The sequence below is a fragment of the Pseudonaja textilis genome, chromosome 1, assembly GCF_049901715.1.
Source record: "Pseudonaja textilis isolate UNSWEBS1 chromosome 1, rPseTex1.2, whole genome shotgun sequence".
Classification (NCBI taxonomy): Eukaryota; Metazoa; Chordata; class Lepidosauria; order Squamata; family Elapidae; genus Pseudonaja; species Pseudonaja textilis.
In genome coordinates, this window is record NC_141990.1 from 36993482 (window position 1) to 37020733 (window position 27252).

The 27252-nt window shown below is 38.6% G+C and overlaps 1 protein-coding gene across 1 annotated transcript in view; it reads right to left on the reverse strand.

The window, feature by feature from the left end:
* The window catches only part of MSH2 (mutS homolog 2), a 79177-nt gene that overhangs the window by 17422 nt on the left and 34503 nt on the right, over positions 1–27252 (reverse strand). The window contains exons 7-8 of the mRNA XM_026695995.2: positions 18486–18682; positions 13181–13290 (exon numbers count right to left, since the gene is read on the reverse strand). Coding sequence (XP_026551780.1) covers positions 13181–13290; positions 18486–18682 — 307 coding nt within the window. The remainder of the gene's footprint in view (positions 1–13180; positions 13291–18485; positions 18683–27252) is intronic.

Below are 27252 nucleotides of genomic sequence, written 5' to 3' on the forward strand. Positions count from 1 at the left end.
AGGAAAAGGTGTAAAAAGCCATGATTTATGGGTCTCCTAACAATATCATTTTTTTATCCTGTAGTGAGAGTGTGAGAAATCTTATCTGATTTGCCCCTTTAGAACACGTTCTTATTCCTATACCAAGAAGCAGAATTTATCATATATCTTCTTCCTGCAGTTTAATTTTTAGTGTCCACTAACCCCATATAAGCACAACCAGAGATCTATTATATGAGGAAATGCTTAAAACAACTGTGTCAATTAGCCAAAGCTTAAGAGGCCCAATATCATTACAGGCAGCCTTGACTTACTACCACAATTGACCCCAAAATTCCACTGCTATGCAAGACAGTTAAGTGAGTTTTGCCCCATTTTAATGATCTTTCTTGCCACAGTTGTTAAGTTAGTTGTTAAATAAATCTGGCTTCCCCATTTACTTTGCTTGTCAAAAGTTTGCAAAAGTTGAACACTTGACCATGGGACATTGCAACCATCATAAATACATCCCAGTTACCCTACAACGATCATTAAGTGCAACTACTGGTCGTAAGTCATTTTTTACAGCACTGTGGTAACTTCAAACAGTTGTGAAACAAATGGCCTTTCAGTTCAGAACTACCTGCAATGCAAATTTCTTTCCTTGACAACAGAAGTGGGTGGATCAGCCAGACAGGCTTCAAATCCACCATGCCTCTCTCATGGGGAAAGAGATGTGATGCATCACAGAGAAAAATACAGCAACACTCATCTTAAAAAGTATAATTGTGATGGTTTACCACTTGGAAACAAGAGGAAAGAGAAATGACTAAGAATTAAACTCTTAAGAAAATCTTATGGAGGAAAAGAAGAAATGTCTAGAAGAAGAAGAGGCAGAAAATGTGACTATGGATTGTCCAACTTTCATTTATAGAATTCACTGTCACAAGATAGTTCCAGAGTTTGAAATGTCTGATGCTATCCTCTAGCCCTTTAATTTAAAAGAAATCATGTTCTGTACTTTAATGATTTAAAATTTGTTTTTATGGCTGGACTGTATACTGCTTAGTCACTTTTCTTAACATGGATGGACATATGGATTTTTTAGTGTCCAAAAATCTTTATTGTCCCTTTGGCATTTAATTATATTTTCAGCTTAATTACCTATTAGTGCCAAAACGGATTTTTCCGATTTCTTATTCAGCTCTCTTCGTTGTCAATGTGAGGAAGGAGAGTGAAGAAAAAAAAACTTTCCCTTTTCACTTTCTTTCACTGCTTCCGACTCTTCTTTGGGAGCGATGTTATCTTTTATAAAATTTAAATTCCAGGGTACCTTAGTTGTTGCTTTTCATCCTGGTCAGGCAAAACTTTTACTTCTTATCTTCCTCCTGCACTTTCTTTTCCGGCTGAGTGCTTCTTTGAGGTGGCCATTTCTGACCACCACTCCTACCGCCTTCGGGAAAGGGAGTTTGGCCAGCTGAGGAGGAGAGATGCAGCTCCCCTTGACCCTGCTGGCGATCTCCCCCCTCTTCACCACTTCTACGAGGTGGCTTAGCCCCGAAGCCAATTGCCTCGGGGAGCTCCAGCGGTGAGCCCAGGCAGAAACCACGCACGATCGCGGATTCCTGCCTGCTGCCGAAGCCCTGCAAACCGGAGGTTTTTCTATAAGGAGGAAGGGAGAGGAAAAGAATAAGGGCAGGATTTGGAAGGAGGAGACTGCCTGGACTTCAAAAGAATCTAAAGTAAAATCTCAATAAGACTTCTAAAAGATACATATTAACTGGAACTTTGGAACTAAATAGTAACCCCAGGAAGAGAAAGTGAAGAAAGAAGAAAGTGTAAAAAGAAACAGCTTGTGTGTATTTGGATTGCTTGGTGACTTTGGGATTTTTGGATATTATATTTGAATTACTAAAAACAATTGGGTGGCTGTTTAAAAAAATTCTACAATGGCACCACTTATGGATGAACTGAAAATGGAATTTAAAAAATATAAAGAAGAGACACAAGAAGGGAAGGGCTTCTTTGGCTCTGTTTTTCAATTCTTAGAAATGGCGATCTGCATCTACGAGAAACAACAAGAAATGACTGCGCAACTAGAAGATTGGGACAAAGAAGAAGCCATCTTTAATGAACAAGTAACTCTTTGGGGAAGAAAGGGGAAAGGGGGGAAAGAAAATGGAGAATTTAAGACTTAAAAAAACAGCCAAAAAAGGGAAAAATAATTTGAAAAGTGGATATAAAGTTGGAAAGCAACAGAAAGGGGGAATACAGAAGAGGAAAATGGAAGTGGAGAGGCAGGGGGGTAAAAAGGGGAAAGAGAAGAAGAAAGGGAAGAAGGAAAGGAAGAGAAGTTACAAAGGTTTGGAGCAAGATGTAAAGAAACAGGACTTATTCAGAGATAATGGGTGAAAATTTAACTGAAAAAGGGATTCTGTGAAGGTACATAAGATTGTATTGTTATATTTGTAATAGAAATAATGTTAGAAAATTGGAAACAACGTATGATTAAAAAGTGGGATAAAATAGTCAGTGTAATTTAGTGAAACTTTTGTGAACAAAATAAATGAAATAAAATAAATGAGAGAATTGAATTAGGAAGGAACGGGAACATTTTAATTACTCAATGTTTTATAAAATATAAGTGAAGTGGGGGGGAATTAACTATGGAAAGTTTATAAGTGTTCCCATAGAAGTATGATACTTATCTGAAAAGTAATGTGTAAACTGTTAAGATTTAAATGAATATTAATATTAATGATAGAATTGAACTGGTATGGATTGTTGTTTTAATTATATTATACATTTATAATTTTTTCTTTTTTTAAAATACAGTGTAGTTTTAGAATGTACCAAGCAGAATCCGAATGGAAGTTATGTATTATATTAAGTGTTATAATTTTAGGGGAAAGATATAAAGGCATCATACTCCGATCAGTGATTACAGGAGAAATTTTGTTCAATGAGAAAAGATAGTAGACAGTTGAAACAGGACAGACAAAGAATATAAGTACAATGATTTGAATTGAGATGAAATAAATAAAATTAAGAAAGTTAAAAGAGGGGAGAAGCTATATAGAAAATGTAGAATAGTAATAAGATATGGAATGGAATATAAAAATGAGCATGAACTTGAATTTGTGTCTGTACGAAGAGATGTAACCCGGGATTATGCTGCTTTCAAAAAAGATATTTTATGTTTTTATGTTTTGTTTGTTTATGTTTGTTTTTAAAAATCAATAAAATTTTCAAAAAAAAAAGATCGATGGACATATAAATAGGATTACATAAATGAATAAAATGCACTGATTATTACTAATACAGATAAAAGAAACAGACAACAAAGTTACAGATTTTTTTGTTGCTATTAACTGCAAAAGTATGACACTATCTCAGATCCTAGCTGTTGAAGAATAAAGAATGGCTATTGCTAACATACATAGCTTACAAGGATTCTTAGGCTCCAATACAACTGGGCAATCCTTGTAAAACTTCAACACGAAGTTTTTCTATTAGTCACATAGAATCAATACAAAACAAACCTGGTACAGTGCTCTATCTTCTACTCAGAATATGTAGGAAAGGGTGCAATTGCCTGTCTGATCATCTTGCCAGAGTGATGTTATATTTACCCAACAGGGTTCAGATTAGCAAGAAGAAGAGACTACAGATGAACAGATGTATCAGAACTGCTGATACAGTTGTACAAAGGAATTATTGAGTTTGTTCTTTGCACCTCTATAACTGTCTGGCTTGGCACAGTAACCAAACAAAACAGACAGAGACTTCAATGAATAGTTGAGACTGCAGGAAAAAATAACCAGTTTGTCTTCCATGGAGGACCTGTATATACTGCAGGAGCCAGATAGAGGGCTGTGAAAGTATCTACACACCCCTCACATCCTGGACATAAACTGTTTCAACTTCTTCTGATAGGATGACACTATAGGGCACTGCATGTCAAAACAATCAGACACAAATACAGTTTCCCTCCACCCCACACCCCATGCTTCCACTCTGCTAAACAACTAATTTCCACAACATTGTCTTATGCCCTGGGATGTCAAACCACTTAGTATTACCTATTATGTATTACCTATTATCTTTCTCATATTTTCATCTTTCCTATTACCTATTTCCTTAGCTTCTATAACTTTGTTGTTTATATCTTATGATTTATGTTGATTGCTTTTATTAGTACCCTATTATGATTTATGTTGATTTAGTACCCTATGACTATCACTGAATGTTGTATCTTATGATTTATGATGATTGTATTTTATGATTATGACAATTTATCATGTTGCACCGAGAGCTTATGCACCAGAGACAAATTCATACTTGGCCAATACACTTGGCCAATAAAAAAATCCATTTTATTCAATGTAGAGTAATGAGACCACAGAGATCATCTGTTTTAAACATCAGCATTGCCTTGAGAGAAGCACAGAAGATGGCTTTTCAAGTCAAGTGAAAAGTCAAGTGAAAAGTTTAAATGCCTGCTGTCTGCATTTAGCAGTTTACAAGATAGCCTGAACAGTGTGCTGCTAGATATCTAAATCCAGGGTCTGTAAATGAACTATAACTATACCCAAAGCACTAAAAACCAAAATGTTCCACTTAGTACTGATCTACTGATTGACAATATGTATCTTATTATATGGAAAACTGAACCATTTTATTTATTGAAAGACGAAAGACAGAAACATAGTCTTTCTTTGAAGGTGAACACAAAAAATATGTCCTCCAGATGGAAATCTGGCTTATTACACATTATATAACATATAATGTTTTCTGACTTTTAGAAGTTGTTGTCAGTCAAAGCTAAAAAAGCAATTTTTTCAAAGGCTTCTCAAAGGATAATTATTCAGCTGCTGCACTGTTTGCATTTTTAATAACAGTACAAAACTGTCCTGTAATTGAGATTTCACAACCAAACATAAAGAGTTTGGACAGGGGAAATAGAGGTACCAGAACAGAATAATTGCAGAAAGAATTGAGATATTTTCCATAATGAAAAATGAAGAGAGAAAAAGAGAAATTCCCATCAGAAGTTAAAGGAAATAAGACCAGAGCTTTTAAGAATTAATAGCATACAAAAATCTTTGTAGTGAAAATAAATGTGAATTAAACCTGATCACTTTCACAACTGAAGAGATTTCCACTGACTTCCATATCGCAAAAACGACAGTGATTTGCAACTGTTCTTATATTAGAAATGAAGCCGTAAAAAACCACAAAGAATTCAAATTAAAATCCAGCAAAGAGTTAGAATAAATCAGCATTCAATCCATCAATTAACAGTTACAGATAAAAGTCAAAAAGAAAACTTCAAGAACTGCAGTTAAAAACTGAGGTGCGCTTCAAAAGAACAAACAGCTGAAAGGAAAAGATGAGAGATCCAACTGTCTGGTAGCTACTATTGAAAATTGCAACCATCAAGATTCCTCTTCCCCAGTAGATCTACGATCATCCAAGGATCATCTTGGGTCATTCCTAGTTGCTCCTGTTAAAATCAAACCACCAAAGCTGGCTCTTTGCCAGCAAAATCAGCTGTTTGTCAGCAGAAGGAAAAAACTGCCCTGCTGCTCAGTTCACCATTTTCAGAGAATTCCAGTCAAAGCTGACTGAATGGCTAATAGGGCTATGGTTTATCACAGTTTTTAACTGACGGCTTTAATTACATCACTATATTGATTTTTTTCTTGAATTTAAAATTACCAGTAGCAGAGTAAAAACTGGAAAGAGTGTACAGAAGAGCAAATAAGATGGTGAGAGGCTTGGAGGTTAAATCCTATAAACAATGGTTAAATTAATGAGTTTAAAGAAGGACAAAATAAGGGGAGAGCTGATAGTCATCTTCCAATACTTGAAGTTGCCTGTAAAATATAATTCAAAACAATGATTCTATAGGAGAGCCAGTTTGGTATAGTGGTTAAGGCATCAAGCTAGAAACTGGGTTCTAGTCCTGCCTTAAGTCAGCTGGATAATCTTGGGCCAGTAGCTCCCTCTCGGCTCTAGAAAGGAGACAAAAGCAAACCACTTCTGAATAACCTTGTCAAGAAAACTATAAGAACTAATCAAGGCAGTTGCCAGGAATTTAAAAGAGGGCAGGAGAAGGAAAAGTCTTGAAAGGATCAAAAAGAGGGGAAGACTCTATATAACAAAGATAATGTACCTTTCACAAGGTAATATGTTGGTGGATTCTAAACTACATAAAAAGTTTATTCAGCAAAGGTTAATAATTTGATTGCTACGATCACTTGTAACTTCACCATGCACTGTGCAAAGAGGAGAATTAAACGATTCATAAAGGTTTTCATTTCAAACTGAAGCCCATAAAATCTCCAGTCACAAGAGTCAAGCTTTTGACACTCCAGAAAGTTTACTATCCCAAGAACCACAGGTGAATGGCTCATGAATGTAAAAATACTAACAAAGCTTGGCACAGAATGTTCTATTTATTTATTTAGATGTATGCCCTGCTCAACCATTTCACATCATTGTGTGTAGGAGTTTCATTTTACAAATTGCAATTTTGTTGTTTGATTTTAAAGAAAACACAGTTTAGCTGGAAGGAGTAGAAGGACAAAAGGGAACATTAACTGCAAGAGCAAGAACAGAGAGTACTAAGTAATTCAAGAGTTGAGTTAGGGCGTTGGTACTTACCTGATACGCCCGTTCTCTGTGAGCTGTGAAGAGCATCCAGTGATGGGAAGGTGCTTCAGTCCCTTCTAGGAAGGCTGGGCTTAAACTTGAGGACACTCCTCCTCCTCCATGAGACTCCTCCTTAGCGTCCCCAGTTTTGCAAAGCCAAGGTATTGATTCCCTATATGCTTAAGCCTATGTAATAACCCTGGCCAGAACAGACCCCCTACCAGATGGAATAAAAGGGAAGGGCTGGATGCTCTTCACAGCTCACAGAGAACGGGCGTATCAGGTAAGTACCAACGCCCTTTCTCCCATGAGCTGTTCACAGCATCCAGTGATGGGACATACCAAAGCTTGGCACAGTCCTAAGGGAGGGACTCCGTCTGGGTTGCAGACCTAACTGTCTCTGAAATAACTTGCTGCAAAACTCACCTACCAAATGAAGCCTCAGCAGAAGCAAATATGTCAATTTTATAATTTCTAATAAATGAAGATGGAGAAGCCCAGGTTGCAGCTCGGCAAATCTCCTCTATTGTAGCTTGGGTAGCCCATGCTGCTGTGGTGGCTGCACTCTTAGTGGAGTGAGTGGTAATGCCTTGGGACACTGGAATCGAGTGAGAGTCATACGACTTAGCGATGGTGGCCCTTAGCCATCTACCTATGGTAGAGGGTGAAACCTTGCACCCCAGGGTGTTAGGCTGAAAGGACACGAAGAGGGCTTCTGTCTTTCTGGAGGGCGCCGTGCGCTCTATGTATATGCGTAAGGCTCTTCTTACGTCTAAGCAGTGCCATTGGTGTTCGAGCCTGTGTGATGGACACAAGCAAAAATTTGGGAGCACCAGCACTGGAGCTCTATGGAATGCCGAATTAACTTTTGGAATGAAGGAGGGATCTGGTCTGAGAACTACTCTATCCGAATGGAAATTACAGAGATCTTTGAGCACCGATAATGCAACTAGTTCGGAGATTCTTCAGGCAGATGTAATTGTTATCAGGAAAACTACTTTGTAGGTTAGAAATCGAAGCGTCGTGGTCCTTAGTGGCTCGAAGGGACCTGTAGTAAGGGCCAATAGTACCTTATTTAAGTCCCAAGTTGGATATCGGTGCACTACTGGGGGCCTCAAGTTTTTGGCACCGCACAGAAAACTGCAAATGCGAGGGTGATGAGATATGGAGGTAAGATCATCCCAAGATATGACCAAAGCCAGGGCCGCCACCTGTCTCCACAGAGTATTGGGTGATAACCCTTTGTTTAGGCCCTCCTGTAAAAATTCTAATAACTGCGCTACTGATGGGGAAGTGGGGTTGATCTGAACCTTCTGACACCAACGGCAGAAGCTAGACCAGGTGGCCTCATAGATTCAGTTCGTCAAAGGACGTCGAGTCAACTGAATAGTGTGAATAACTTGAGTAGAAAGGCGTTCATTTCTCAGACGTCGCCCTTCAACTTCCATACATCTAAGTTTAGCCATTGGGGATCCGGGTGAAGCACTGGGCCAGGCGCGAGTTGCTGGGAAGTTGGTCAGGTGTTGGGAGCCGCCGTCGTGGTGAGCAGCTCATCGGGCACATACGCGAGGAGGAGGGCTTTTAAAGTGCCGCCCGAGCAAGACCGCCAAGCCGGGAAACGGGGCACCAAGGCAGGGCAAGGCTCCACCAGCAGTGGCCTAGCTTTAGGTGGCTCCAAGCAGCCCGCTCCAAGCAGCCCACCCGCCCGCCGAGCGGAACCCTTCCCGCTCCTCGGCAGGAAGACGCTCCCGCCTGCAAACTTTGCCTTTGCAAAGTTTAAGCCTGGAAGCCCTGGGAAAAAAAGGGGGGATCGGCGGGGACTCACCTTCGGAGAGGTCGCACTCAAAGGTGATTTCAAACTCCCAGCCGAGGCCTTTGCAAAGTTCTTTTCTTTCCTACCCCGAGAGCACTCCACACTGTTCTGCAGCTTTGGGGGCCACACGGCGCAGGGCAATATGCCACGCCCAGTGATTTTTTTTCAGGGGTGGGCCGGATTGGACAGACCAACGGGCCGGATGCGGCCCGCGGGCCGTAGTTTGCCCACCCCTGCCCTAGAGGAAAATTTAACTACATTGAAGGTAGCATCTGCTGAAAACTCTGCAGCAGCGATTAATTTAGCCATATCTTGATGTGCCCTAATGTTTGAGCCTGGAATGGTATCCCTCAGGTGGCGGAGCCATCTGAGAGATGATCTGGTGAAAAAGGAGGCAGCTGTGGCTGCTCTGATGGCCCATGCATCCAAGATGTGTGCCCTGCAGAAGACTAGTTCCGCCCTCTTTTCCTCCGGCTTGAGAGCTTCTTCAGCTTCACTTGGGACGGCTGAGGAAGATGCAAGTGCAATGATAGGCTCATCCACTTCCAGAGTGTTTAGAAATTTAGAGAACTCGGGTGCCAAATTATAGTATTTTTTATCATGTCCTGTGGGAGCGGGATATGAGGATTTATTCAAATTATATGCAGCCCATTGTTTTTGTATTAAATTGGAAAACGTGTGGCACAGGGATAACCTCTGCCTCAGTGACTGGTTGAGAGAATATGAGATCCTCTGCTTCCCCTGGAGTATTTGGTGGGATAGGGTTAGGGAGGGGTACCCATATTATCCAGCCGTGCGGTGTTCTTGGCCTTAAACAGCAGGGATTTAAATAATTGTGGGCGGAATAATCCTGTAAATACGGGGAGGTCAGGTGAGAGGCCTTCATCGTCAGACATCTCCCTTTCTAGTGGATCCACCTCTGACAATACCTGGTCAACGTTGTGTACCGACCCCTCCTCCATTTGATCCATTGGATCCCCTTGATCTGCCATATCCTTTGTGTACTGAGGGTCTCTGACAGTGGGCAACGATAGTTCTGAGGGGGGGTACCTGATGAAGATGTGGATCCGTGATGCCCAGAGATCGTTCAGAAAGAGATCTGCAAACCGAAGCTGAGGGTGTTCGTCCTGCCTGACTAGCCTGTTGGACACCTGCTGCTATGCCCTTCTGAATAGCTAGCTCCATCCACGCCCTCATGTTGGCAGGGATTTCCTCCGGAGGTTCCTCCTCTTGTCTGAGGCCAGCTGCAGTTGGTGTAAATGTTGCCTCTGGGGCCCTCCTTGGGGAGAGAATGTTAGAAAGAGCCTCCTGGGGAGGTTGTATCAATTTGCTGCTCCTTCTGGATAAATCCAGAAGGGCGGTTGGAGGGTTCTGGGCCTGTGAGGTAGAGGGTATGATGAGTGGTGAAGAGGTGGGCTGCTCGTGTACATTTTTCCACCTGCCTTTTGAATGCCTGATGGCATCTGCATGCATCTTTCTCTGCTGCCTTAGAAGTCTTTTGGGGCTCCGTGGACTTATCTCTATTTTTAGCAGTTAGTCTAGATCTGGAGTTGTAGCTGCTGGCCATGGTAATGCCTTTGATAGCAATGGAAAGAGGCTATGAAATTAGGTAGCTGGAACACCTAGGGGCCTGCTCCCTTAAGGGGCAGGGGATCCTGGAATAAATAGTTCCCCGGTGCCTTTAACAAATGTTGTCTCCTTGTTCTGTTTTGCTTTGTTATCTATTTATCTATATTTTAATAACTTAAAAATTTGTAGAATTTAAGTCAATCAAGTCAATTTTTGAATAAAGTACTTGTAATATCAAATATGGAGACCAGAACACCCCCCTCCAGACCTGGCACCTATATGAGGGCACAGAGGTCTGTAACTGATAATTAGATCAGTTTAGCTGCACTTATTGCCTGTGGAATCCAGCAGTTCAAGTCCTCTATCATCCAGTGGACTAGTGGCAGGGACTCCTCCTTCCCAGGTCCCCAAAAAGGGAAACCTTGTTCGGTAACATTCCTCACTGACAGTAACAATTACTCAGCAAATTTAACCACGCGGTCTTTAAAATGCTGGCTGCCTCATGGCAGAATGAAAATGAAAGCAGCTATCACCGCCTGACCTGCTGAAAGCAAAACCGCTCAGTGGGAAGGCGCAGGGGCTAATTTCCTGCCCTGAGATGTTCTGTGGGGAAAGTCTCGTAATAAAAAGGAAAAAAGGCTGCACTTTTAAATGGAAGCTTCAAGCCTCAAAGGGACAGAGCGTTTACTCAGCCGGCTGGGAGATCAGAGAGATAAGCCTCCTTGTTTAGAAGTTTAAGGCAGCAAGCCTCTGAAAGGAGAGGCTTTTAGCCTCAGGGCAGATTGGACAGATAAGCCTCCCTGTTTATGAGGCTTTAGCCTCGGGAGGCTGGAACGTAAAAACAAAACAAAAAAACGAGCGAAATGACTTTTGGAGGTTCCTGGGGGGTTGGTGACAGAAACTATGGTATTACCTGACCTGAGAAATAAATCAGCTAAATCGCCAGTGTTCTGTTCCGACCACGAAAACAATAACACAACCTGTCTGAAAAAAGGCTGAGCTAAAACTGGGGACGCTAAGGAGGAGTCTCGTGGAGGAGGAGGAGTGTCCTCAAGTTTAAGCCCAGCCTTCCTAGAAGGGACTGAAGCACCTTCCCATCACTGGATGCTCTGAACAGCTCATGGGAGAACTAATTTATAATAATTTATTTATAATTTTACTGGCATTACACAGTAAAATCTTAATCATTTTTTAAAAGGGCAACAAGTGTCCTTTAGATCATATTTGGAATTTTTAATCCTCTAATTGATTGAATATCAGCCTTTATATTTCTGGAATAAGATACTGTTTTATTGTATTATGGATAGGAGTTGAAATAAAATACTTGAGGCATGAAATTGGAGAAAGCTAATGTAAGTATTTGATGAGAATGGAGGCAAAGAACATTCAATTTTTCTGCTCACCTCTGACTTTGTCTTTACCATTTTTTTGAGTGGGTCTTCCAAGAAAAAAATGATTGCTTATTCAAAGAGTTCTGCAAAAATGTTCATTGCTAACACATACACACTCACAAATACATAAGCTCTTTCCATAACATGCAACTATTAATCTGAACAATAAAAATTGCAATACATTTGATGTACATATTTCCGAGTTACCAATTTGATCAATTTTTCTGAGTGTCTATCACTATTCTGCCTGAATCTTTTTACTGATAGTGATACGATACTGAGTTGTAACATAATTTCTAAATTACAAATCCTAACTTCCAGAGAAGTGTGTGATCGTGTTTGGGAAAAATATTCTTGTAGCATATTGACCAAAATGTGCCAGTACTGAGAGTACTGTTCTTATTATTAAAAGGCAATGCTGCATGTGGCATTGGTATGACTAAGCCTAGTGCTTTTATTATATTACAAAGCATTATGTGAAAACTGTGATTGATCAAAACCATGATGGGCAGCAGACGTTATTCTATGGGCCCACCAGGTGATAAACCATAAAATATGCAAGACTGTAACATGCAATCCAGGAAAAAAAGGTTTTACTATATGATATTAATAGATGAGTAGAAACAAGAGACTATGGAAAATACTATTGGGCCATTTAGAGTCGCAAAAATGAATGGCAATAACAATTCCTTTGTGAGTATTTCCTTAGAAAAAGCTCTGTTCAAAAATGATTTATGCATAAATCTATTCATGCATACACATGGATAAAAAAGAACTGAATTTATTTAACTTGAATGCTTAGGAAGATAAGAGGTTCTGAATATGAAACAAGCTATTTTTGCCAGCTAAGAGTGAATCTTGGGAAATATAGACATTGAAGAAATGTAAGAAATAAGTGTGGAAATAAGGTTACTTCAGAAAGAGAAAGCAATTATGAAAATGTATTAGAAAATAGGTTATCTTCCCAACTGAATAAATAGAAAGTGAATATTAAAAGAAAGGAAAACCGTTGTGGCATAGTGGTTAGGACGCAGCATTGCAGGTAAACTCTGCCCACTGCCAGGAGTTTGATCCTGACCGGCTCAAGGTTGACTCAGCCTTCCATCCTTCTGAGGTCAGTAAAATGAGGACTCAAGATTGTTGAGAGCAATATGCTGACATTTGTAAATGTCTCTTATTGCTCAGAGCATGCTGTAAAACACTATGGAGAGGTGTATAAATCTAAGTACTATCACTAGTGCTTATATAAAAGCTTCCTGGAAATGATGGGAAACAATTATATCACTAAGTATCACTGGAGTATGAAGGAGCTTAGGGAAATGTAAGTAGCACTGGTTGAAAAAAATGAATGTAAGAGCAGTCATCATTATCCCTAACGATGGAGAGGGTAAGCATAACTTGGCTTACTTGAAAGATAACAGCAAAATTAGGATGTAGTTAGTTATGCATGTACCCATGGATAGGAAAATATACTATTGAAAATTGTATTATTTTTATTCAATATTATGATTAATGCAAATAACCAAAGCATCCTGAATTATCAATATAACAACTAGAAGCACTGGAAATGTGTCCACTCAAAGGGACTTTGGGTTGGACACACAGTGCTTCTAGTTGCTATATGGATAATTAGTGAGTATTCTGAACATGTCCCAACTGCATCTGAGCTTGCCCATTCCTGGTATGGCAACATGTCTCTGAAATTTCCTTCCTGACTAAATGTGCTCTGTGCTATAAACTGGCATAGAAAATATATGATAGGACCATAAATCATTCTACTTTCATAGATTACCGTATTCATGTCCAAAGTTTCATCAATCATCTTTTGGAAATTGGAGAAATCACAATTTAGCTCTTTAAGAGGTTTTGTGAATACCGCATCTAGTAGCATATTGCGGTTTCCTGTCAAAAGATAAAACACATAGAAAAGAATCGCCAATAAGTAAACTGACTGACAATCCTACTTGAATTTATCAGATATGTTTAAATAGTTTAGCAGCTGTTATAGCAACTTACTAAATAGTTTTGAGAACCAGTTTGGCGCAGTGGTTAAAGCTCCAGGCTAGAACTAGGAGGCCATGAATTTTAGTCTTGCCTCAGGCTTGAAGTCAGTTGAGTAACTTTCAGCCAACCTCTCTCTCTCAGCCCAGGGAAGAAGACAAGGGTAAACTACTTTTAAGTCTTGCCAGAAGAACTACAGGGAAAACCCAGGCAGTCTTCAAGAATCAACAATAATTTGAAAGGGGAAAAATAATAATTTACAGAATTATACATTTAACTATATGGTTGTTAATAGCAAGAATTTTAACACTTTTGTGGATTCCCAAAGTCTTGATCAGCTTAGCATTTTTCCCCTTTTCATAAGGAATCCTGAATCATATCAATCCAAATCTAACATGAAAACTCAGAGACTTTGTAATCCAGGCATTTGGAATGTAACCCTACTCAATATGGAAAGTCATGTATATATATAAGTACCATGTATATATTTTGGACTGCTTTCATTATATCTTGAATAGGAAGGACAGAAAAGTGCAAATTATTTTTTAAATTAGTATTGCTTAAGGAGTCTATTTCACAATTCTGAAAAAAACCTAATTTGTTCATAATTTGTTCCCACAATGTAGCACAATACTGTAAATTACTTGCATGCCATTAATGGAACAGGTGCAAATCCTGATTTACTGTAAAACATTGTTCTGTGTCACAGATAACAGTCCAACAGAGAAGGGATAAAACTATTCAGGTGAGAAGCTGAGTCAGAAAGAATTTTTCTTTCTCTGCCCTTAGAACGAAACTCTCTTTTACAATTATTTATCACAGCAGTAACAGAGACCACAGAAAGAGAGTTAGTATAGCAATATTTCTTAGGTTTATAGTACTCCCTGCAAGACCAATGATTGGATTCAGGAAGCCAATCTATCAATCTTACGATGTCAGAAAAATACGGAACGGTGAGCCCAAGTGAGTTCAATTTGGCTCCTAGTGGTATCCTGCACACGTATGTGTAACATTATATAGCTATAGGATGGGGAGGCAGGAATCCTTCTGCTCCAAAGAGATGCAAAAGGCTCCTTTGGACCATTTATTTGGATACCGAGTACATCAGAGATGTCAAACTCATGGCCCACAGGATGGATGCGTCACGCGCTGGCCAGACCCACCCCATTTTAGCGAAGAGGGGGAAAGTTGTGATATGTCACGTGAAAGTTTGACGCTCCTGGAATACATATGCTCCCTGGCATTTTCCTGTCTTCAAGGTCAGCTCCTAAAGAAGCTGTCTATTTTACCTGCACCAAATCAGGCTTCCTAATAGGAATGTACAGACAAAAATTTGGGGTCAGAAAACAGATAATCAGAGTTGGAAGAGACCTTGTAGGTCATCTAGTCCAACCCCCTGCCCAAGCAGAAGACCCTACACCATTTCTGACAAATGGCAGTCCAATCTCTTCTTGAAAGTCTCAAGTGATGGCACTCCTACAACTTCTGAAGGCAACTTCTGTTCCATTGGTTGATTGTCCCCACTGTCAGAAGGTTTCTCCTTATTTCCAGGTTGAATCTCTCCTTGTTCAGTTTCCATCCATTATTCCTTGTCTGCCCTTCGGGTGCTTTAGAAAATAGCTTGACCCTTCCATGTGTGGCCAGACTCTCAATACAAACAACATAAGCTGTGTAAGAAAGGGAGGTAACCTTTGTAGAAATATGCAATAACCATCATCTAGATAAAGGGGCTGAAACATTCTTTAAATCCTGGGAAACACAGCTCAAGCAAATGCTTCTCTGATTCTCTGATCTGGTCTATCTGGTAGGGCTGATCAATTTTATAAAGCAATTTCTGTTTCTATTCAACCTTAGGAGTTTCTCTAATGCTGTAAAATAAATACAGGTAGTCCTCGACTTACGACCACAATTGAGCCCAACATTTTTGTTGCTAAGTGAAACATTTGTTAAGTGAATTTTGCCCCATTTTATGACCTGAAGTGAATCACTGCCATTGTTAAATTAGTGACACCATTGTTTAAGCGAATCTGGCTTCCCCAATGACTCTGCTTGCAAAAAGGTCACAAAAGATGATCGCATGATCCTGGGACATTCAACCATCATAAATATGAATCAGTTGCCAGACATCTGATTTTTGATCACGTGACCATAAGGATGCTGCAACGGTTTTAAGTGTGAAAAACAGACATAAATCATTTTTTTCAGTGCTGTTGTAACTTTGAACAGTCACTAAATGAACTGTTGTAAGTCAAGGACTACCTGTACTGTTTGCCTGGATTAAATGCACTTTGCCAATTACTAATATAACCCCCTAAAATCAACCATATAAATGATGGGGGCAATAACAGGCTAGCAATGAATACTACCATAACATTTTCAGAGGAACAAAGAAAATTAAGAGAATAAAATCCAGAGAGACTTTTAAAACTATTCTGTAAATAAGTAATAAACAAAGTATATTCAGTGGCTACAGCGTTTTGACTTGAGCAAAAAGATAAATATAACAGAGCCCCTTGAAGAAAGTATGACTGATTGGCTGACATCGTCAATTTACTTTCACACTATAAATTTCTGCTCAGGATCCTATTTTTAAAAGCCAATACATTTCTGAATTTTATGATTCCAAATGCATGTTATAAAGATTTTAACAGATAACAAATCTGACATTTTTCATGCTGCCAAATTAAAGATCTTTACTAAAATGCCATTTAATTTTCTCAGCTACAGTACTGGCATATTTAAATCAGATGGGTTATTTTTGCAGAAGTTAGAAGGTTCACCTTTTGTTCACTTAATGAACAGTCAGGTCTTTATATTTGCCATTTGATGTAGATTCAAATAGACATTTATTATATTGAAAGGGAACAGCTTGGTCATTCAGTTCAAGCTGCAAGAGAAATGTCCAAAAGATTAGAGACTGTAGTGCACTTGGACAATTCATATAATAAAGCAACAGTTCTTGTACATGGCCTTTTAAAAAACCAATTTGTTTTCATTCAACTTAATAGCCAGGAATTTCCATCAGATTCTGGTTCATTCTTGGACAAAGTTAATGTATTTTGCCACATCCTACAGACATAGAATGTCATTAAGCCTTTGTTTGAACCGTATCAACAAGTTTGAATAATTTGTTTTCTTTTCAATATCTCACAACAATCAATTCCAAAATTACTTAAGGTTGCCTTGTATAATAGAATATTCATCATGAAAGTTTCCCTTTCTTATTATAAATATTTGGACTGTGTCTACATGTAGACTTCAACTCCAAGAGTTGTCATGGCCATGATGTCTGGGGAATTCTATGAGTTGAAATCAATGCACCTAGATAGCGTTAAATTTGGGAAAGATTTTTCCAGACCCAGAATGTCAGTTACCTTCAGTCAAAAATCACTTTGTTGGTATACATCTGATCCCTTGGATCTCTGAGTACAGTAAGAAGTCATCAGGTGACTAGATAGCATTCTTATATGTCTAACTCTACAACACAGTAGGTTCCAGTGCTTCTGACGGGTGTGTTTGTTAATTTGCAAGTGACTATGACACTTCCTAATAGATGCTGACAGCTTCTGACTTATTCGTTTATTTGATGGCCAAGCTGGAAATTTCGGATGTTCTGCCAAGATTTTTAGTCTCATACTCTCTTAGTCAAAAACAAATGTTTTAACTTTCACAACTAAATTAGATCTGCTCCCCATGTATAAATTAATCAGTCAGGGCTTCATTGGCTACTAGCAATAGCATTTAGACTTATATACCACTTCACAGTGCTTTACAGCCCTCTCTAAGTGGTTTACAGAGTCAGCATATTGCCCCCAACAATTTGAGTCCTCATTTTACCCACCTCTGAAGGATGGAAGGCTGAGGTAACCTTGAGCCATTGAGACCTGAACTGGCAAACTGCTGGCAGCCGGTGATCAGAAGAAATAGCCTGCAGTACTGCATTCTAACCACCCCAGCTCTATTTCTCTATGAACAGGAGTCTATCTATATCAACCCCTTCCAGATTGCTCAAAACCATTTTAGTATAACAAATATTGCTAGTTCTTTGTGGACAATGTGCTATAGAGGTTTCTAGACAAACAGTATTAGGACTACATTTTGAATAAAAGATAACTAATGGTTGTTATGATCAACCAAAGAATGCTATATTTTGGCTTCACCTTATTCTAAAGCCAACATACCAATTTATATCTTACTCTTTTTCCCCCTCCTATTTCTATTCATCTTTCCTTGTTCACACTTGATCAATCCTGAGTTACAAATATTTCTAAAGATTAGCCTCCCAAACCTGCTTTGTTATTATTCTAAAATTCTGTTTTTTATTTAGCAAATTAAATTTCTCCTTCTTCCTCTCTTTGTATTACCACAATTTGGAACAGCATGCCAAACTACATAGTAAGAATTATTACACAAATATTGCTGGTTCTTTGTGTGTGTTTTTATTTTGCATATGGAAAACTTGACTGGCTCTTTAAAAAAACAACTCTTTCTTAATTTGGAAAAAGGCATACTTAACACAAGAAAGATGTAATTATAGGTTCACTGGACATACAGGTAACTTCATGTGTATATGTAAATAAGTTCATGTAATAAGAGTCATGACTGACACAAAAGCATAGCTAATCTTGCTTTGTTGTAAACAAACTTGGTTATATCTAAGCATTTCTTACTTCAGAAGTTAAGTGAGCAATCTTGAATTGTGCTCTGAGTAAAAAATATCCCAGCTAGAATTTTTTTGCTTATTGCCCACATTAATTGCCTTTTTCTTATATGAAAAATGAATAAAGAAATACAAATGTCAGATGATAAGGCATTCATTCCAAACCAGAATGCTCAGCTTTTTATGCACGTGTGTATCACGAACACTGGCAGTAAAACAGTTCTCCTGGATGGTTATAAAAATCCTCTTGGTGGCTGAATGGAGATTGCCTCTTGAGCTTATGAACTACACACACAATATTTAGAAAATATCTATTTTCTAAATCTCTAAATTTGTATTTCTAAACATTTCTAAAAATTTTAGAAGTAAAATCTCTAAATTTTTCTAAAATTTAGAAATTTTCTAAAGATATTTAGAAAATAAGAAAAAAAATTACCATTATTTTTTTCCAGTGCCTGTGTCACATTAGGTATCTGATTAATTGCCTGATACATTTTGTAACAGTCCTGCAGAGTAGCTTTCTTCTGGAATTTTTTTCCTATCCGATTGAAATCTGGGAAGCGGCGGAGGAGATCTTCTTGAAGAATTTGTCTTAGTTCTCCATCTTGCATGAAGGCCTCCACCATATCTAGCCTAAGTGTAAGATAAGTTTAAAATAGACAGAAAAAAAAGTTTAGCATGTGGAACTGATTTTGAAAATCATGACACATTTTTAAATTAACTTTTAAAATGGGAACTTAAAATTAATCAGAGCACTAGGCTGGGGATAACTGTTCTAAGATGTCAATGACCATAACCATAAAGCATTTCACCATCAGAAAAACCTTTTTTGGTATAAATTTTATTAAGAGTTTAGAGCTAAGAGTTTAAAAAGAAGATAAAAACTAACAAAGATAAATACAAAGTAAAGAAAGATAAGAAAGGGAAAAGAAGCAAAAAACAAAAGTATAAAAAGATAAAAAGAAAGAGGCTTCCAATTTCCTTTGCAGCAAATACAAGTATGATTAGAAAATTATCTTGTTCTATAGTTATAAAACAGGCTCTTTTTCTATTATCTAATGTTTTCTCATCATCAAAACTACAAATCAAAAGTTCATTTTTTTCTATTTCATGCAAAAAAGTGTATAAGGGGTTTCCAGTAAGCAACAAATATAGATGTTGGCTTTTCTCTAATCAAAGAAGCCAATTTAGCCACCTCAGGAAATTCTTCACCATTCCTCCACTGTTGACAGTTTCAAATCTTTCCACTTGCTGCAGTTATATATAAAAGCAAAATTCCATAACTTTTTTTCCCAGCTGTTTATCCATCATTCCCCAAAAATAAATTGTTTGGTTTCAGAATTAGTACATTTGTATCCAAAATGTTCTGTCTGCCAAAGATTCAGCTACAGAATTCCCAAAACCATACTCCACTAACAATAATCATAATCATAATGCTGCACAATCCCCAGTAACCTGAAATTATAAAAGTTATCAACTTACATAATTCTCAATAATTCTCCAGTTATAATGAAATTATATATCTTCAATCAAGTATCATTTTCAGTATGTTTTATGAGGCTCAAAGAATATTTGTCTTTGTTTAATTACTTCATTTTGCAACCAAAAACAAGCACTAAAATGAGCCAAACTAGAATTAAAATGTTAAATCAATAATTAAAAATGCAAAAATAATTCACAGCAAAATAGAAATCTCAGCATCTATGAAACAAAACGCTAATTCTGCAAGAAATGATGTTAACTGTAAAATGCCTGCTTGGGAAAAAAGAGTGATGGAGTTAGTGTCATTTTTCAAAGCAATTCTGTTCTGGTTGCCAAATATGGTCTATTTGGCTAGCAACAGTTACCTCAAGGTATCACAGCCCACTTGCTCAGTGGAACTACCACCACATTAGACCCGTAAGCAGGATTACCGTGACAGAAATTTGCAAAAATACAATATGATCAGTCATCCACATACATTAAGCATTAAAGAATAGGTCTTTAGGTCCACCATCCTAACAAATGATCATACAGCTATAAATCATCCTGACCCCCCTTGCTATAATAAAATGTTTTTTTGTTGATTCCATGTTCAGGTGATCCAAAAGTGCCACCCTAGAAAGGACTGCATAAGAGTTGTTACAAGTACCCAAGGAAAGTGCTTGTGTTTTATAAATTGCTTCGAAACCATACAGTTCTTCTGTATATGCTGACAGTTTCAGATATGTATATTATTTATGGTTATTTTTAGTTGTTATTAGACAAACCGTGCCCCTTTGGGCCAGCTTTTCAGATACATTTCCTTACCTAAACAGAGAAACATAACGAGTGGACAAAAAAGCAGTGGAGCAGAAGCAACTTCTAACTTCCTACCAACTTCCCTATTGAGTTTCATTGTGAGAATTTGTCAGGGAGCACTGGAAATTTCCCTCCCACCCTTTCACTTCTCTTCCCAGTAGGCAGATAAGTGGCTGCTACTAGGTGGGTAGAGGAAGTGAGGGATTGCAAGACTGGCTGGGAAACTGTCACAGAACTTTGAAGAAGGAAGTCATGTGATTGCAGTAGCAGTCAGTAGCACTGAAACACCACAACCTTCCCAAATTTCATTCCCTTGGGAGTCATGGGTTGCTGATTTTGGACACATACTGTAAATTAGCCCATTTGAGGTATTCAAAAACTCTACTAGCCAAAATATCCTACATAGTTTTAGTCTGAATTAAAAGAGGTATAGAATCAAGATCCCATGCAGTGTTGATGCCACTTTATAATCCCTTGGTAAGACCACACTTGGAATGCAGTTTTGGTCAGCATGATATAAAAAAGATGTTGAGACTCTAAAAAGAATGCAGAGAAGAGCAACAGAGATTACTGGGGAAATACAGAAACATAGGAAGAACTTTTGCAGGAATTGAATATGTCCATTTTAATAAAAAGAAGGATTAGGGATGACATGATAGCAGTATTTCAATATCTAAAGGCCTCCCACGAATAAGACGGGGGTCAACCTATATGCCAAAGCACCTGAAGGCAGGGCAAGAAGCAATGAATGGAAACTAATCAAGCAGAGAAGCAACCTAGAACTAAGGAGAAATGTATTGACAGTTAGAACAATCAGTGGAATGGCTTGCCTTCAGAACTTGTGGTTGCTGCATTACTGGAAGTTTCTAAGAAGAGATTGGACAACCAATTGTCTAAAATGGTATAGAGCAGCAGCTCCCAACCTTTGGGGCACCAGGGACTGGTTCCATGGAGAGGTTTTTCTGTGGCCCGGAGAGGGTGTAATTTCAAGTTCTGCATCCAGCAGATGGGCTTCACTTGTTTGTGCGATTCGGTTTATGGCATGCTGCAGCCCATACCAGTCCACAGACAGGGGGTTGGGGACCCCTGGCATAGAATCTCTTGCTTGAATTGGGGGGTTGGAGCAGAAGACCTCCAAGGACCCTTCCAACTCTGTTATTTTGTCCTTGTTTCCCTATGATGCACTGTTTTATCCACTTAAAGGTAATGATAATCAGAGTTTTAGTAATATATAATTTTGGGATTGCTTTTCAGGTGAATTTAATTCATATGACTGAGGAGAAAAGGGCTGATAGCAAACTGATAAAAATCAGTTAACATTTACAGCAAAGATAATTCCAAGGCAAACTGTTTGCCACTGTTAACCATCTGCAGCTGTAGACAGTTTTTTGTCTTTTGATAGACTTACTTAGAATTACCGTATTTATCGGCGTATAACACGCACAGGCGTATAACACGCATTCCCTTTAAGAGGGAAATTTCAGGAAAAAATATGCGGCGGGCGCAGCGCTGACATCACGTCACGACGCTGCGCCGCCGCTAGGCACTATTGGGAACGGGATCCCTTAAAGAGGATTCCGCTCCTTGGATATCGGCGTATAACACGCATACATCATTTGCCCCCTATTTTCAGGGGGGAAAAGTGCGTGTTATACGCCGATAAATACGGTATTCTTTTGACTATAAAAATAATCCAAAACCAGGAACATCTCAAACGAATATTAGACTGGGAAGTGTAAATTTATGAACATATCAAACTATTTTACACAGATAGTAGGACTTTTAGCCAGGGTTGCTTATTTTTACTGGCCATAAATTTCAAAGTTTATTACTCAAAATGTCAGGGATTGAAGCCAAAGCTTTTCACGTGCAAAGCACTGGATTAACTTCTAAAGCAAGATTTTGTGGGCAATGCATTAGCAATATTTAGCTAACTAATTTAATGCAATGATACAATACTACTACATTGGAATGATGCTGCTGCTTTCATTTTGATTTGAACAGATACACTATAATTGTTTTCTATTTGCCAAATGGAAGTACATAATGGGACAAATGACATTTGATTAATATATGTTCAACAGCAATGACTCTCATCCTCACTAGTAGTATTCTATTTCTAGCCCCCCCCAAAAGGGGGGGGGGAGTGTTAATGCTCATCAAGCTCTCCACAGCAGAACATGTTACTGTGTATTCCTGATTCATTCAAGTCATTAAAGAGACAGAACATTTGGTCATCAATATGGGTCAACAATAACCAGTAGAGGCTTAAAGCAAGTTTTGTTTGGGAGAAAGACTCAGGCATCCAGAGAATAAAGATTAATAGGACCTGTATTAATCACGAGAAAAATCCAGTTTATGACTTTATAGGTAGTCTTTGGTTAACTATGGTAATTGGGACAGGAATTTTCATTGCTAAATTTTCATTGTTAAATAACACAGTTGTAAAGTGTTAATCATGTGATCAGCAGGGACTGCTGATCACCCTATCAGCAGTCCCTGCTGTCATTAAGCAAAGATCATGGGCCATTAAGCAAGTCCCAGCAGACCAGGAGGCAAGTTAAGGTGTGGCATCAACGTAGTGGGATAGCTGTTGCTAAGCAGGGAAAGATGCGCAGAGGGCTCAAGAAAAGCACTGCAGCTGGGAGTGGCTGTTGTGATGAGGGAGATGCACAGGTGACCTGTGAGGCATGGCATGGGTATCTTAGTGGCTGCTGCCAGGCAGAGAGGATATGTCGGTAGCTGACATATGGGAAAGGGGGGGGGGGGCGGGTTGCTGCTGAGCAGGAAGGGTGCAAACAACTTACTGGAATGACTTTGAGACCTTCCCTCTCAGCTTTTCCATTGACTTTGCTTGTCGGATTCTGGCAGGGAAGGTTCTAAATGGCGATCATGTAACTGCATATTACAACAATCATAATTGAAGACAGTTGCCAAGTGCTCAGATCACTATAACAGGGCCAGGAGTACTAGGATGGCTGGAACTTCAATAGCAATATCAATAGCGCTTAGACTTCAAAGTGCTTTATAGCCCTCTTTAAGTGGTTTATGGAGTCAGCATATTGCCCCCAACAACAATCTGGATCCTCATTTAGGAAGGATAAAAACCTAGGTCAACCTTGAGCCGATGACAATCGAACTGCCGAAAGGAGGCAGTCAGCAGCAGTAGCCTGCAGTACTGGATTCTCACCACTGCACCACCACAGCTCAAGCTTCTGTCTTAAGTATCTTCATTCAGCTTATTTGTAACTGTAAATAAATAGTCATTAAACAAGGACTACCTGTATTTAAGAAGCAACTCAAATTTGGGGGGCGGGGTGTGTGCTAATATCTGTTGGGAGCCTATAATGCAGGAGAGGACAAAGGCATTTTGGCAGAAGTGGGGATTCAATAAGTGGCAACAGATCTGTATAAAAATACACAAAGTGAAGCATTCAATAACCATCCTGGATAACCTTCACAAAGCTTTATATAGGCCATAATAACTCATCCCCCTCTGTCTAAACAACAGAAATGTATAAATTTCAGCCTCCAATAGTTATATTCAGGCATTCTAAAAAGGAATTAAAAACACCCTAGTCAAGGCCATGTGGATTACATCTCTTTTGTAAAAGCATTCATGTGTTCAGCGAGGATATCTGTGCCAAGGAAATCTTCCTATATATACATGCACACCAAAATGCAAACGTGAAAGTTCAAATCAGGGAATGAATGCATGGATGCTTTTTTAAATTAGACATCACATGTCTTCATGGGGAAAGGGTTCACTCCTATCTACTGCATGTAAGTTATAACCTTCTTTGTAATGCCTTAACAGGGCATTCCTCAATCCAGGTTTGAATTTGCAATGAAAAAATTGAGGAAGACAGAATAAACTGAGCAGTTGTAAGTCTAGAGAAGAACTACATTTCATCTGAAGCTGACTTTTTAATTGTCCTTTTACCTTGATTTGTATTTCTATCCCATCCTTCTTCATTAATACCTGCTGCAATCATTATTTTTATTGCTGCTTTTTTGCCATTTTGTAAGTGGCTCTTTGAAAGGAACATAGCCAAAGTGAGAAATGAGACGAAGAGAGAGACAGGGAGGGGGGCGACTGCAAGGAGGTTGAGAATGTTTCTGGTTTTCAGACCAACTGCCTGCAGAGATGCTGGAGGTAAAGCTTGCTATTCTTCTTTATTTATTTACAGGATTTGTAAACAACTCAAAATGCAAAGCAACTCAAAATGACATATAATAATGTGAGAATATACTATGAAATCAAAGATAAACCATCAAATAAAAAAAGGTTTTTAACACTGAGGAAAATATGAAAAGAACACATATCACATGCAATCTTCTCCAATACCTCAATGACTTGAATGAGAGGATGAATTCTAGAAATCCTTTGTAATTCTCTTCTCATTTTTATCTTCATGAAGCAACTTACATTTAAAAAAACATCTTAAAAGACCACCACAAAGCAAAGACTTTTTGCTGCTGGATGACAAGCCAGTCTTACAAATAGTGGATTACATTTCCTCTAAAGCAGAACAGTCTTTTCTGCAGCTTCCTTTAGAAAATTTGTCTTCCATTGCTGCAAACATTAAAATTTTATTTCTTCCTGCTCTGGCAAAAAAGTAGAACACGTTTGCCTTTTATTGCTTCTCCTACAATAAAAAGAATTATGTCTATACCTAACTTTGTTACAGTCCAACATTTGTTTTGTTTTTAATAAGGAAAGCAAATTAATGTATGCTTTGATGGCACATCTCAGCCCTCTGTGCTTTTATTGCTTTAGTTCAGTGCAGCTGTCTTGATAAAATGTGCTTGCTTGTAAGCAGTTTCTAAGGCTGGCCGACTGATAAATGTTTGCAGTATGAGGACAAATTATTACGTTTGTTTAGAGCCAATGGACCATAGCAAATGCTATAACTGTCTTTGTCATAGATTCAGTCTAGGCTTTTGAAACATGAAGATCTACAATTGTGAGGCCAAACAAATCTGATCTCAAAAATTATCCTTGCTCTTTTTTTGGCTTGCTTACTATGCTCTTTCCTCTCTACACTTCCTGAAAACTTAGAAGTGTAAAGAAGATCCCCTCTTCTTTCCATGTCAGCAGTCTCATGATATGTAATCACAAAGCTGTATTAACTAGTGGAACATCACAATGAATAAGGAGGGGAAAAGTGGGATAAGAAAATAAAATCATACATCAATATTCCTAAGAATGCTGGACAAGATCCAAGAGGCATTCATGAATCACAATTAAATGCAACACTAATTGCTAAAAAAAGAAAAAAAGTTATTTTGGTTGCCTCAGAAAATCATCTTATTCTAAGATTTGCCCAACAGTTGTTAGGCAACAGTCAGGTCTTAGCAACTATGGATTCTTTACTTCAGAGAGAAACCCAACAAGATATAAAAGGAAACAGAAGTAATCAGAACTTAAGGAAAACAAGAAAATGCTATATAAGGAGTTTGTTTTGAAAATTATTGATATTTATAAACCATATTCGAGGTGCTAAAACATTTGACAGGCTTTATTTCAGGAATCTCCTCTTAGAAGTCCTAAAAATAAGCATTAAAATTATTGTTATTTATAGAATCACAAGAGTATCTCAGTAAGGATTTTTGGTTTTTAAATTCAATGAAAAGCAGAGACAATTAACAACTTTGTTACAATATTCAATGCAGATGTAAATTATCATTGGAAAAATTGTACTGAAGCCAAAATGTAGTACAGATAGTCCTCAAGTTACGAATGTAATGGATCCTGAAATTATATTCATAACTGGAGAATTTGTTGGAGTGAATCACATAAAATGAACATGAAAACCCCCATCTTTCGCCCATGCATTCACTAATTGAATGCACAGGTCATTAAGTGTATATGAGATATCGCGGGGTGGGAAAGGCTATGAGGAGTCTAGTGATGCAATAGGCCACCTGTTTAAGACCACCCAAGACCTCTCCCAACCTACTGAGATACCTCATGCTCCCCACAATTGCTTCCCCGCATCCTGCCACACCAGGTCACTTACCACGCAAAGATCCAGCAAGCTGTCTCCTCTCCAGACTCTCTGCTATACAAGATCACGGCCCCCAGAAGCTTCCAGTCTCCGCGCAAAACGTCTGCAAGTCAGTGGGATACTTTGAGGCAGTGTGATTTCACTCCCTCAAAGTGTCCTGTTGGCTTGAAAATGTTGTGCACGAAATCATGGTGATCCAGATGCTTCCAGTCTCTGTGTAAAACATTGCAGGCCAATGAGATGCTTGAAGCAAAATTGTCCTGCTCTCAAAGAAACTACAGCAGAGAGGAGACAGAACTTCACAATGCGAATCCGCCACGGTAAGATGGGAGGGGGCAGAGGTGGTATTCAGCAGGTTCTGACCAGTTCTAGAGAACCAGTAGTGGAAATTTTGAGTAGTTCGGAAAACCAGGAATACCACCTCTGACTGGAGATTTTACAGTATCCTTCCCCTGCCACGCCCACCAAGCCACGCCCACAGAACTGGTAGTAAAAATATTTGAATCCCACTACTGGGAGGGGGGAAGCAATTGCAGATACCTGGCTGGGGGAGGGGGTGGATAGGCAGGGTGAATGTTGCAGTGCCTCTGTGGTTGTTCGTAAGGGTGAACAATTGCCATAGTGCTGCAACATTCATAATTTTGGGGTTGTGTCATAAATACTTGGGAGGTTATTGCATAACTTCAAATGGTCACTAAGTGAACTATCGTAACTTGAGGATTACCTGTATTACAGAGTTTTTCCACATATTTACTTAATTCTCAGACACATTTATTAATTTAGTAAATAATATAAATAATAAATATATAAAATGATATATTTATCCCTATTTCTTGCCTGATCCTTCCATAAAACAATTGGTGGCATTAGTAATGGGATCTAGCATCTGCCTCTTATAATATAAGTGAATTG